Source organism: Antechinus flavipes, chromosome 4 (genome assembly GCF_016432865.1).
Source record: "Antechinus flavipes isolate AdamAnt ecotype Samford, QLD, Australia chromosome 4, AdamAnt_v2, whole genome shotgun sequence".
In the NCBI taxonomy this organism is placed as follows: domain Eukaryota; kingdom Metazoa; phylum Chordata; class Mammalia; order Dasyuromorphia; family Dasyuridae; genus Antechinus; species Antechinus flavipes.
Window position 1 is genome coordinate 340,925,388 of NC_067401.1, and position 14,572 is coordinate 340,939,959.

The 14,572-nt window shown below is 32.9% G+C and overlaps 1 protein-coding gene across 1 annotated transcript in view; it reads right to left on the reverse strand.

The window, feature by feature from the left end:
* The window catches only part of SYNE1 (spectrin repeat containing nuclear envelope protein 1), a 593,997-nt gene that overhangs the window by 315,547 nt on the left and 263,878 nt on the right, over positions 1 to 14,572 (reverse strand). Inside the window, exons 34-40 of the mRNA XM_051997964.1 lie at positions 12,774 to 13,001; positions 12,182 to 12,280; positions 11,278 to 11,465; positions 9,070 to 9,193; positions 5,686 to 5,852; positions 4,756 to 4,909; positions 1,501 to 2,129 (exon numbers count right to left, since the gene is read on the reverse strand). Coding sequence (XP_051853924.1) covers positions 1,501 to 2,129; positions 4,756 to 4,909; positions 5,686 to 5,852; positions 9,070 to 9,193; positions 11,278 to 11,465; positions 12,182 to 12,280; positions 12,774 to 13,001 — 1,589 coding nt within the window. The remainder of the gene's footprint in view (positions 1 to 1,500; positions 2,130 to 4,755; positions 4,910 to 5,685; positions 5,853 to 9,069; positions 9,194 to 11,277; positions 11,466 to 12,181; positions 12,281 to 12,773; positions 13,002 to 14,572) is intronic.

Below are 14,572 nucleotides of genomic sequence, written 5' to 3' on the forward strand. Positions count from 1 at the left end.
CATCAATTGGAGAATGGTTGAGTAAATTGTGGTATATAAACATTATGGAATATTATTGTTCTATAAGGAATGACCAGCGGGATGAATACAGAGAGGACTGGTGAGACTTACATGAACTGATGCTAAGTGAAATGAGCAGAACCAGGAGATCATTATATACCTCAACAATGATACTGTTTGAGGATGTATTCTGATGGAAGTGGATCTCTTCGATAAAGAGAGCTAATTCAATTTCAATTGAGCAAAGATGGGCAGAAGCAGCTACACCCAAAGAAAGAACACTGGGAAATGAATATAAACTGCTTGCATTTTTGTTTTTCTTCCCGGTTATTTATACCTTCTGAATTCAATTCTCCCTGTGCAAGAAGAAAACTGTTCAGTTCTGCACACATATATTGTATCTAGGATATATTGTAACCTATTCAACATGTAAAGGACTGCTTGCCATCTCGGGGAGGGGGTGGAGGGAGGGAGGGGAAAAATCAGAACAGAAGTGAATGCAAGGGATAATGCTGTAAAAAATTACCCTGGCATGGGTTCTGTCAATAAAAAGTTATTTAAAAAAAAAGAAAGACTTATTTCATAAATTTTAGTAAAGTTCATTTTACACTTACCATATGAAAGCTAAATTTATATAATATAGGAAAAACAAAAATGTCAACAGGAGAACAGAATAAAGTTAGTCTGACAAAAATCCCCATCCCCTTTAAATCTCTTCTACATTCTCCCTATTTTGGAATCATGGAAATAAAAAGGGATTGAAAAAAATATTCTGACTTTAAGACAACTAAAAATTTAGACTAAATGAACTTGGAAGCCATAAGAGAAAAGGAGAGAAGACATTTAAAATGACTATGGAAATTATTTTAGGCAGATATGGTGGCTAAAATCTGTTAGCCATCTAAAGAGAGGCAATATACCCTCAAGAGCGATATACTAATGAGTTTGCAGGTTTCTTCCTTTGAGAAAGAACTGAAGAAAAGCAACACAAAACAGAGACAACCAACCAAAAAAATTATAAAAGCACATGAGAAAGCAGTGTAATGTTATCACTATAGGATATCTATGGTTATGAAGTATCAGTGAGATTAATTACCCAGTTATACATCTTCCTTAACATGTTCCCATCTATATATATCCCTCAGTTTCCTCCCTTAGTGATGATTTAGGAACATTTGGGAAATGTAACTTGTGTGGAGGGAGTTAAATGGGTGAGTGTGAGATCTTTCTTTTCAGTAATTTTATTAATTATTAATAAATGTATTTTGTTTTAGAAGAATGTCCCTTCTGGCTAGCCAAATAAAAGTAAAAACATAATTAGGTGTTTTTGAGCTACAATTATGAGTAGGTATTAATCCAGAGAATTGAAGCTGGAGAAGCTTTCTGGTGATCCATATGTGAAAGTCTTGGGTACCACAAAAATGAGGAAAAAAACTTCTAGTACAAAGAACAAAAATTTTTTTAAAAAAAAAGAAAAGTTTTTTTTTTTTTTTCCCCTACCTTTGTTGCACAGCTTGCTGGCTAAGCTCCTTTAATCGTTCTCTGTCAGTCCTTTCTTCAATATCTTCAAGACTCTTCAAGAGAGCTTCCTTGTGATCTGCAAAAGCTTTTCTCAGGGCTACAAAGGCCTCTGCCTCACTCTGCTTGGTCCCCAGAAGGTTCTGGATGCTTTCTAATTCTAAACCAAGTTGATCTGCCATTCTCCTACAAGAAGCTCTCTGCTCAGAATTGTCACTCTTCAGGTGATACTGGGCTTTTGTGAGAATTCCATCGAGACTAATTGCAGCACAATCTAAATTTTTAGTATCCATAATAGCATCATGTAAGTCCTTCTCCAATAATTCTGACTGTGTCTTATCCATGTTACTAGTAGCTTCCACAGTTTGCCTTAGTCTATGGAGAACATTTGATAAAGAAGCATGAGCTTGAAAGAATTGGGTCAACTTGGTCAATGCAAGTTGCCTTCTCTCAATTATCTGACTGGCCTCTTGGAACAGCTGGAAGCAATCCTCTGCTCTTCCCTGAAGAATATGTTGGTCCTCTCCTCTGCTGAAAGAACATAACTTTCCTAAATGAGCCTTTAGCTGAAGCATTTCTTCCTTCTTGTTCTCTACTTCAGCTGAGTGGTCCTAAAAAAAAAATAATTAAAAGCAGTCTAGATAAACAGATACTTACACAATGAGTCTATTCTACAATTTAAATTCATTTCAATTACACTTAACCATTGCTCTGTCCATGGCACTGAATTGTTAGTGGATATTGGAACAAAGCAAAACAAAACCAATTAAAAAGTCTAGATATTGGAGATTTAGACAAAAATGGAGCTCACAATCTAGTAAAGGGAGTCTGTACAAATACACAAGTAAAATGGATTTAAGGTAATTTCAGAGCAAATCTTAGAAAAAATGATTTATATAGATGGTGAAACTTGAACTAAGGATTCTTAAGTGGTGAAGGTGAGGAATAAGCGCATTTTTGATATAGGGACAGCCAATGAAAAGGCTTTAAATGGAGAAAGAATATCACATCTCAGAAAAATTTAAAATGCCATTTGGAATGACCATAATGTATGTGATGGGGAATGTGTCTTATAAGGCTAAAAAAGTAAATTAGAAGAAGAAACAATCTCTGCTTTAAAGAAGCTAACACTAGATATTGGTAGGAGAGGGGGCTTCAAAATACATCTAAATGAAAAAATAAATAAGTTGATTAATGAATAGGTGAATGAATAAACAAACATTTTTTTAAAGTCACTGAAATACACAGAGATGTAGTTTAGGGAAATGGGGAGAGAAAACTTAATAAAGTAAGGATTAAAAACCAAAATAATATTTTAAATGCAACAGGAATATTTTCAAAACTTTCAGAGAAAGCAGTTATTTTCAAAGGTCTTCTAAATCTAGATTTTCACACAATTTAAATTTTACAGAATGAGTTAGGATTAAGGTAATCATGAAATGGAATTTGATGTAAAAGTAGAAATATTTTATTCTAACAAAATGCTTGAAGAACTAGGAAGAAACTTGAAAATACTTAAATATTAGTGTGGACTCAAATCTACTTAATCTATTATATATGAGAGAGGCAAGCTCAAAATGCAAAAGCTGATCTGATCCCCTAGTAGCCTGTAATATTGTAGAAAATTAGAAATTTTATATTAAATCATTGATCTAAAACAGAATATTAAAATTCAATGAAAACATTGCAAAGAAAACATATTAACAGGTGAACAATTCTTGAACCTTTCAGAGCTGCTCTGGATGACATAATGATCTGAATCTGCTATTGACTATAATTGCTTCATTTTATGAAGTTGAGAATTTTTAGTAAAATAGAATTTTTTAAAAAATAGAAATATATTTCATCTAATGTATTCAAAGCACATTTTATCCATATTAATGCCACTACAACTACTGATTAGATATATACACATATATACATATACATAGATACACACATATACCTATATCCCCCAAATTAAATTCAACAAATATATGTATATGTACAAAAATGTCTACCTTTTTAATGCCCTCTACTAAGTGCTAGAAGACCAAAGAGAAAAGTTAAACAGTTCTTATCTTCCCTCAAGGGGCTTGCATTTTAAATGAATACAAATTAGTATAACATTGGTGAGGGAGTGAGGAAGGGGAAGAAAGGATCAGATGAAGACATAAGATTTAAATGGAAAAGGGATAAGACACAGGAGTTAAGCTATGAAGAGATATGAGAATTCTGAAGGTTAGAGTTAAGGAGCAAGTTTATTCCATGCATAATGTGGGGAATGAAGGACAGCCAATGCAAATGAAATCAATGAGGTTCTGCACTAGATGATAAATATGGTCCATAGTGGGAACATTCCTGAGAAATGATGGCAGATAAAGGACAAAGAAGCAGCAATGGAAAAAAAGTAATGTGATAATTCTTCCTCCTGAACCACTGTAAGGGAAAATAAGAATACTGGTCAATGGCTCATGGATGTTCATATTTCTGTGGAGTGTGCTATGACAGGCTATCAGTAGAAAAATGTTTAATAACTATTAAAAAAAAAACAAATTAAAAAAACAACCACATTTAGTACATTTGAAGGAAACCACTTTCAAACTAAGAGTTTAGAGTGGGAAATGATAAAGTAAAAGTCAGGACATCAGTCTTGGTTTTCTAATTAGATGAGAACAAGAGAAATAATATAATAAAAAACTTTCACCTTAAAAATCTATTTCATATACACTGGGGTTTGTGAAAATGGGATGGGGTGGCAGGGAAACAAGACACAGGATTGCTATTTCTGTTAACCAATAAAATAGTAGAGAGACTGTGCCTGTATAATTAACTTTGCATAGCACAGAGAACAAAAGTTAGATGAGTTTATATGTAGTTAAAATCAAAGATCAGAAAATTATACCTCAGAGACCAACAATTCCAACTCCTTGTTTTACAAGGTAGGAAAATTAGGCTAACATAGGCTAAGTGATCTGACCAATTTCAAAGAGTATTAAGAATCAGAGATGGGATTAGAACTCAGATCTTAAGACAACAAGAGGCATTTTTTTCATTGTATATAATACAATGAAGTTAGAAGACATTTCACAAATAAGATTTATTTCTTTATACCCAGTGACCTTCATAGTGTCTTGCACATAATAGCAGCATAAAATTAAGTATAGTATATAGCAGAATCTTAATGAATATTTGTTGCCCAGAATTTCACTAATGTATATGATCTTCCTTCAGGCTTAAAAAGAAATGGTGCTTTACCTTATGGTGAACTAAAGCAGCTTGATGGTCCAGTATGCTGATTTGAGAAGTATTTTGTAAATCACTGAGAAACTGCTTAATCCAGACAGAAAATGAAAGGAGCAGTTCATCAAATTGCTGATGTTCAGCAACTACAGACTGGAGAAAACTAATTCTGTACCAAAAAAGAAAGGAGAGTATGTTTAAAGTTCAAAAATTAATCTGAGGTAATTTTGATTTATAAAAAGTTTATAATTTTACAATTTACTTTTCTCATAAAATGGCTAGGTGACATAGTATATAAAGTACTAAACAGGAAGACAGCTCAAATTTGACTTTCAGTGTGTGACACTGAACAACTCACTTAATTTCTGCCTGCCTCGGTTTCCTCATGTGTAAAATGGGGATAAATAATACCAACCTTCTAGAGCTATTTTGAGATATTTTGTAATCCTTTGAAAACATTAAAGCATTATACAAATACTAGTTACTATTCTTATAATTCTGTGAATTAGATCAAGCAATATTATTCTCATCTAATAGATGAGAAACTAAGGAAGAGAGAATGTTACATATCAAGATTCAAAAAATAGTACATTTTAGAGTCCATAGCCAAATCAAAGTTAAGTTCCTCCCACCACCACCAATACAACATTCTGCCTTCAAAGGTTAAAAATATAAAAATTAACTAGGTCAACTTATGGCTATGAACATAAAGAGTATTGCTTAACAACACCCCAATGTTTTGTCATCCACATCAACAAATTGGAGAGTTAAAGTCCAGAAAAGGAAAGTGAATTATCCAAAATCATGAAATGAAAGAAATAGCCACAAAAATTCTTGTCTTTTGACTCTAGACCAGTTTCAAATAATAACTGGGTTTCTTAATTTAGAAGGCTCATCATCTAAAACCAAGCAAAAGTGAATGGTTTTCAGGAAAAATAAACAAACCTTTTACTAATTATTTGAGGTAAAACTCTCCATCTCTCATCCAGCTGCTCCAACTGTAACTGAATCACTTTCACATCATCTTTAGAAGCTACCGAGAAGAGAGATTCTTTTAACTGTAAGAGATTGCTGTATAGTGAGGAGTGAGATACAATCTCATTCTGCAGTGCCTATAAACAAAAGAGAAGATATACAATTTTTTTTTCTGAAAGGACAACTAGTATTTGGGAATTCAAGGTCTAAGCTGTAAATGGTTCCAAAACCAACTAGTTCATTTCAAATATCTCATGCATATAGTTGACGCTCCAACCATCATCCTCATCTCACTCCAACTTCTTAGACTGCTCTTAGCTCTTCTTCTGACAGACAGAATGAGAAATCAAGAATGACTCCTAGGTGGTGATTCTGAGTCATTAAAATGTGCTGGTGCTCTCAATAAGGAGAGAGGTGGGTTTAGGGGAAAATAAAATGGAGACACATTGAATTTAAAATGGCAAGAAAACACTGAATCCAAAATGTGTGAAGATTGGGATATGTATAGAAATTATTTTTGAACCCATGGAAGCTACTGAAGAAAGAATATAAAGAAAAAAGCACAATAAGTAACTATATGAAACACTTCCTGTATGAAATAAAGGCAAACAAATGAAGAAATATGGAAGTCTAAGAAGGAACAGGTATATAGATTGGAGGATAAGTGAGAAAGAACAATGTCACAAAACTGAGAAAAGAGAGTATACAGGAAGACAGATGTAGTCAAGAGTGTTAACCTCTCCCCCCCCCAAAAAAAAAGGTCATGATAAATGAGAATTGGGAAACATTATATCTGGAATATTTTGTTCAGCTCAACATTCCATATTTGAGGAATAATAGTGAAAACTGGGAAATATTCAGAAGAATTTTATTGGGACTTGAAAAATCTCAAGGTGATTCAAAATGGCTAAAAAAAAAACTGGGGATATATAACCTGAAGAAGGAGTACATGGAAGCTGCCTTTATGTATTTAATATGTTATAGGTTATATAAAAGAGGAATTACATTTTTTTCTACTTGTCCCAATAGGTCTGAATCAAGAGAAAGGAGTTGAAGTTTTAAAAGATTCAGATTCAATCTTAATGTAAAGAAATATTTGAATACTATATAAAATTGAAACAGAATTCTTAGGAGGTGATATGTTCCTCTTTACTGGAATTGTTAAAGAAGTGTTTCTATAATCACTTGTTTGCCTTTTAGAAGCTATAACTCTATAAGGCTCAATAGAGGTATTCTTTCCTGAAGCTTCTGATTGTTAGTGGTCTACCTTTCCACCAATTAATCACATCTAGCTGATCAAATGTTTATCTCCTAATAAGATGAAAGCAGAAAGTAGTTTTCATTTTGTCTTTATTTTAAGTGTCTAGAAGAGTCTATGTATCACTAGTACCTAAAGTGTGAAGAAATTCTGAGGAGGTCAAGTTTTGAGCAATCTGTGAGATTGGAGAAAAATACCCTAGCATCTAGTGTCAAAGATAAACTTTTCCTCAAAAACCCAAAAGTGGGAACTATTTGGATATTGGATTGAAGAGTTCATATTTTCCAAATTTTTATTAAATATCACATGAGGTTGAGAGATACATACATTTACATATATGTGTGTATGTATATATATATATATATATATATATATATATACATATGTATACATACATACATAATTTTCTTCTCTATGAACTGTTTTCCCTCATTTCTTGATCTCATTCCATGTTGTTTGCTCCAGCTAATACCTCCATGGCAGCTCCTCTAATTTTTTCAATATGATACCACTCTGCCTGTCAAACTTTTATCTTAAAATGACCCTCTCAGAGGGTCTAAGCTCTAGATAAACTAGAATCATCTCTTCCCCCTTAATCTGTCTTGCATTTTTATGCTTCAGCGTTTTGACTAATAGTACTCTTTGTGCTTAGAATATCATTCCTTTTTCTTTGCCTGCTAAATTCAGATACACCTGTTAAACCTCAAATCAAATGCCATGAAGACATTCCTGCCTGCCCTAATAGACAAGAACCTTCTTGTACCTTAAAACTGCTAGGTGCTGTGTGTGTGGATGGGTAGGATCATATTGAGAAGAGATAGGAAATAAGGTTTAAATCATACAGTGCTTCTGTTCATATGGAGCATATTATCTAGTGGGGGGGAGGGGAAATACATTTCAGAGTATCATTGTACATTCTTGTGGGCATATCTTATTTTTAGAGCTATGATTTCATTAGTGTAGGGAGCTACCAATGAGGAGTGTCTTTTGCCAACGAGGAAGAAGATATTTACCATGTAATATTATGTATTACTTTTATCCATATTTGTATCTCACTTCTTTCCAGAGTATAAGGATAGTGTGTTTAAAGACAGGAACAGTATTTTTTCTTTTTTTAAAACCATCCCCAACACCCATCAATGCATTTTTAGTCTGTAGATATTTTAACAAGTGTTGAATAATGAATACATCTCTTCTGCTAAAGACAGAACAACCATTTAAAGCTCTTAACTTCCAGAAATCATCACTGTTGTCTATAACATCCTTTCAAGAATAGCTTGACCACAGATAGTTATATAACTCAGATACACACATTAACCATATGCTTCACTCCATAGGTAGTAATTGCACCTATACTTCCAAATAACTTGGGGATGTATCCTGATGATTTTCCCTCTCAGAAGAGATAATTCTCTGCCTACCACAAGAACTTGAACACACACTACTAGAGACTGTTGACAAAATTGCTTCTTAACTACTCATCTCTCTTTTGCTCTTCATAATTGTATATCAGAAATAATAAATGATAATCTTTCATCCTTTTATAGCATCAACAATAAGAAAATTAAAAGTCTATGCCTAGTCATTTCACTTTCCTAACTCAACAACCCTATTAGCTTGCTTATTTACCATTTTCATTACTCAACTGGACTGAGTTATCTCCATTTGTTCAGCTAGAGCTATCTAGAATATTTGTTTCAGAAATATCCATTTAAATATAACAATGATGAAACTTTAACATACTCATTTAAACCTTCTATTTCATTCTTCCTATCATATAAGCTATCATCTTTCAATATTCCTTAGAAATATTAATTATTTATGTAGAAATATCATGTTTTGGCATTCATATCCTTCAAATATTCAAAATATCTAAAAGCAATGAAACTTAATGTTCCCATAAGTTCTCCCTGATATGCATCAAGCTCTACCAAGGAGAGATGTCATGTTTTTAGTAACATTCTTTCACTTCTTTCCAAGGCAACCTGAAAATTCCAAGTATCTTGGCAATCTATACATTGACCAATAACTTTCAACATCTTCAATACATTCAAAGATATGTAATTTCCTTACTCATTTTGTTTTCTGAAACTTGCCTGTACCAATTGGAGTTCGCTTTCCAGTTTGACTCTGTCTGCAGAAATGCCACTCTCTGGGGAACTGGCTCCTGCTTCACACCGCTCCAACCAGGTCAGAAAGGTGGATAGTTCTTTTTCTAACCTAAAGAAAGTAGAGTCAGGGGAAATTATTTTAAATTTACCATATTAGAAGAATTAACTTTTTGAAGTTTGTAGAGTTGTGATAGAGAATTTTTTAATCCACAAGTTATTTTAGATTTTGTAGCTGAAGGATTCTGTTCTTTTATATTTCCTTGTTAGAATCACTTCAAAATTGTGAAATAATTGAATATCAGGGAGGTCACATTTATTATTTTTAAAAATCTATTATTAAACACAAATGTTTTTTCATTGTTTTATTGCTTTTTGAGGGCACATTCCCCAAAGTGCAATAATTGATTCAAAACACATGATTTATTTTTAATTTCTGTGATGTTTATAATTTTTACTGAATAGAACATTTTCCAAAAAGGTTCCAAAAACAGAAACTAATAATTGTGTCCATTCTTTCACAGCTCTGGAAGCATTAAGATTCAGTGCTTTTAGATATTTTGAATATTTGAATGATATGAATTATTTTTTTTTAATTTTTATCTGAAGGTTGAATATTTTATAACATTATTAATAATATGTGTTTCTTTGTAGAGTGTGATATGGATAAAACTTTGGAGACATATATTTGAAACATGTATACTTGAAGCAAGGTGTTAACTCAGTGGAATTGATGAGATGATCGTTCTCTAGTTCACATATATACTTAGTACTTAGCATGGTGAGATAATGGTTCTCTAAGTTCACACATAATCAGTATGCTCTAATTATGTAATTACAATAAGGTATATAAGGACTAACAAGACTGAAAGAGAGACATTTTATCTTTGACCAGCTTCATGGTGGCTCTCATGCCTTCTGCACTAAGATCAAGACTGGGCCAGAATAAAGACTCTATTCTTGACCATTATCATGGTATCTATCCTACTGATACCAAGGGCCTCCTGGATGAACTCCAAAAAGCTAGCCTGAACATAACTTAAAAAAAAAAAAAGATTGCATGCTAATTATCAGACCAAAAGTCCCACTTATAGAATATCGAGCAGTTTGTGTGAAGTGGGGAAGATGAAAGAAGTTAGAATTTGAAAAGGAAGAATGAATAAAAGAAATTAAAAGATTGCAGCCACCATATCCATTATCAAGATGTACCTGCCCAACAGATATTTTCCTACCCTCTTGAGAAGAGCAAAGGGATAATGTTCACTAAGAAAATTTCAGGAATCCCATTCAACTTTCAGAAGTGATAGTACCCATGGATTGGGAAATCCCCAAGCCACACCCCTGTAAGATCATGTTCCAAGGAAGATTCCCAGTGCTCCAGATCCAAGTAGAAGTCCAGGTCTGAGTCTTGCCCCTTCCAAGACTGATTCTACAAAGACAGCTCTGCCTCCTTTGTGGGGGAAGGGGAAGGCAGGTATGAGCATCAGTCCAAATGCTCATGACCATGGATAATTTGTCCTGTAGATCGAGATCCAGAAGAAGTTCTCAAAGGCATTATACTATATCACATTCTCACTCCTGCTCCCACAGACGATCTTAGAGCAGGTCATATAGTTGAGATTACTGAAGGCGACATAGCCACAGTCACTTTCTAATGTCTATCCGTAGACCCCACATTGGGCGCCAAAATGTAATGTTCAGGGTAGCTTTCTGGAGATCCTCTGGAAGGGCTTTGGTCTCAGCATGATAGACACCATGAGAATGGTCAAGAATAGGATCCATATTCTTTATTCTGGCCCAGTCTTGATCTTAGTGCAAGAGGCATGAGAGTCATCATGAAGCTGGTCAAAGATAGAATGTCTCTCTTCTAGTCCTTGTTAGTCCTTATATACCTTATTGTAATTACATCATTACAGCATACAGATTATGTGTGAAGTTAGAGAACCATTACATCCCCATGCTAAGTACTAAGTATATATGTGAACTAGAGAACAATCATCTCATCAATTCCACTGAATTAATACCTTGTTTCAAGTATACTTCTCTAAAGTTCACCCTCTATATTTCTTTTTTGGGAAGTTGTCTATTTATTGTCAAATAAAATAAGAGTTCCATAGAAAATGTTCAGTCTCTGCCCTACATTTCTCACTAGCTGATGAAAAGCCATGCCATCTAATCTTATAACAATGGGCTTACCTTTGCCAATGGGCCAATAGATTTTCTAGCATCATTTGTTGTTCCTTAGTGGTACCAACCATCTTTTCATATCTTTGCTGAAGAATCATGGCTTCATGAACAGATGAATCTTTGTTAATAACCTTGTGAGCACTTACTGACAAGGAGGTAACTATGCTGCTCATTGTTTCCAAAGCTTGACAGAGATCCTGACAATCATGGAAAAGAAATATGAAAAAACAATCACATTAAAAAAAAAGAACTAAGAAATATGCAACATAATTTTTCTATAAAAGATAGCATTATCAGAACACCATCTCAAATATGCAAATACAGCCTATGGTAAGGAGAACAAAAGTTTCTTTATCTATATCATTTAAATAATGTAGATATATAAATAAATAGAAAATTATTCTGCCCCTTTCCTTAAGAGGAGGGGGGTGTAGAGAAGAAATTATCCTGGAGTTAATCTTTTTAGAACTTGATAGGACATCAAATACTATATAATCCAAGTACTCTCACTTAGAGATGAGAAAACTGAAATCCAGAGATGTGAAGTGATTTTTCCTGCTTGTAAAACTAAAGATAAAGATTTAACACTAAAGTGTTAGATTCACAATAGTTAGATTCACTGTTTCATCCTTACTTCTCACTCCCTCTCACCCCATTTTTCTGATCATAAATTATTTCATCAATATAGCAGTTTCTTATTATGAAATATTTATACATTTATATCTCTAAAATATAGTAGTGTTCAAATTTTCAAATCATAATATTTTTAAATTTTTGTAATAAAACTTCAGGTCTAAAGTGATAGAAAATCTTGATTCCTTTCTATCAGGAAAGTGCAATAAAAAGTACAACAATGCTGTATTTCACATTTCTAAGTTGATAATCAAACAGAAAATATAAAACATTTTCTTACCATATGTTCTTGGAGAGCTCTGTATGTCTCTGTAGCTGAAGAACATACTTTAATTGGTTCATTCAATTTATCTTCAAATTCAGACACAGATTGTTGTACCTAAAACATTAATGAAGATGCAGGTATAAGGATTAAAATAACAGAAAAAGAACCCTCTGCACAACCTAGTCCATCTATTAAACAGTGAATTATATACCATTTGTTGGTATATAAATATTTTATAATTTTAATAATTTTATAATTTTTTCCAATTTGATTACAAATTTTGAAGACTGAAAAATCTGAAATAAAATAAAAATCAACAGCTTTTTAACTCATGCATGATTTAAAAGAAATTTCAATCAAAGTCAGAGCTAAATTAAATAAAGTATAAAACAACATTTACTACAGAAGCTGGTCTGTTAAATTACTTTAAGCCTTCTAACTAATGTAATTTATGGGAATGTGCAAATTAGAATAATTTAGTATTTTCTGTAGGTTATCCAGGAACAGGAACATTGCAGAAAGGGAGCAATATATTTCAAATAAAAATCTCCATCCTCTACAAATTATATAAGGTAAAGAAGATGAGTCGGTTTTGATAATTTTATACCTTTCTGAGGCTTTCTTCAAACTTTTGTTGCTGAGATTCATTTTCCAGAAGAGTAGCTTCCAGACACTGGGCACGTTCCCTGAGCTCTTCCCAATGTCTCCTTATTTGTGTCAATTTGGCTTTAATTCGAGCAGATTCTCCAGTGGTGATAAACTGAGCAAAAGACTGAGTTTCTTCTTCTAGTCTTGGAATGTCACTTTGATTATTTTCTATTCTTTCGAGAATAACCTAAGTTTTCAAATAAAATAACAATAGAGACCAAATTGATTTACTTTTTCCTGAAAAGGAATTTTTTAGTGTCTTTAGAAAAATATCAAAATTTTCTTGAACTGTAGTGGTGATATATTCAGGAATAATTTGGGAAATATTATAATAATATTTGTTTCATTTCCCTCTTTTTTATCTCTTCCCTTCTTCCTTTCTTCCCTTCTCTCTCTTTCCCTTCCTTCCCTCTTCCTCTTTTTTCTTTCCTTCTTCCTTTCTTTCCTCCCTTCTTCCCTTCCTTCCCTTTCTCTTTTCCCTTCCTCCTTTCCTCCCTCCCTCCCTCCTTCCTTCCTTCCTCCCTTCCTTTTTCATTCCTTCGTTCATTCATTCCTTCTTTCCTTCCTTCCATCCTTTTCTTTTATTTTCTTTCTTCTCTCTCTCTTTCTCTCTCTTTCTCTCTCTCCTTTCTCTATAACTGTACCATGAAATCTGCAAGAAAAAAAAAAAAGAACAGATGGTAGAATGTACAATGATTGAAAATGCCTGCCTCTAGATGTAGTGAAGTAATCACAAGGGGCTTAGTAAAATAAAATGAGCTATTATGGAAATATCACAACATATTTCAAGTCAAATCATTTAAAAATATTTTTAAAAATTATTTAAAGTTTAAAAAATTAAATTAAAATTATTAAAAATAATTAAAAATTTTTAAATTTAATTTAAAACAAACTATGTGTTGTGTTCAGGGATACATTTCAGATCATGGGTAGTATCTGTGGTTTGCCTTATTTAACTAAGATATTAAATTTATAGATTTGAGAAAAGGGAAAGTTCCAATCCTACTATCTACAGGAAATCTAATCATGACATCTTTTCAATTTCTTCAAAGGATAAATGTAAAATGGTGAAGAAATCAAACATATGTGTTCCATACACTTATACTACTACAAAAGACAAAGATGTCTCTGAACTTTAGTGCTTTTGTAAATACAAGCTTTACAGTAGTATGTTATATGACTCCTATATATGAGCAGTACAATGTGATATTTATGGGGAAAAGTACACAATAGTATACTGCATAAAGGGTTAGTCTTGAAGTTAGGTCACTAGGATACATGAAGTCAGGATGCTAACTGTGAACTAGGCCAGTTCAATTAACCTCACAATGCCCCAGGCCACTTTCCAAGACTCAAAGTTACAAAAGAGTAGTCAATCTACATTAGTGGAGAGATTTTCTATACAACATAGAGGAATTATAGGCTCTTCACAAAGTCAAAACAAAACAAACTAAGGCAATTCACTACATTGTGGCTGCATAATACTCATGGTGCATCACTTGCAAATATAGCAACCTGTTTATTCATTTGTACTCCTCTGAAGAAATAGGCAAAAGAAAAGCCAAAAATTTAGATAGAAATCTGACGTCCAAATAATTAAGGTGAAAGATACTCAGATTTCTCCTATTAAGATATATAAATACATACATACACATCAAATAGTACCTAAAGTTCAAGATATCATATTTATTCCAAAATACAGAGGATGTCACTGTTCTTAAGCCAGACATACATATTTACAGTAGAAACTTTAAGAAA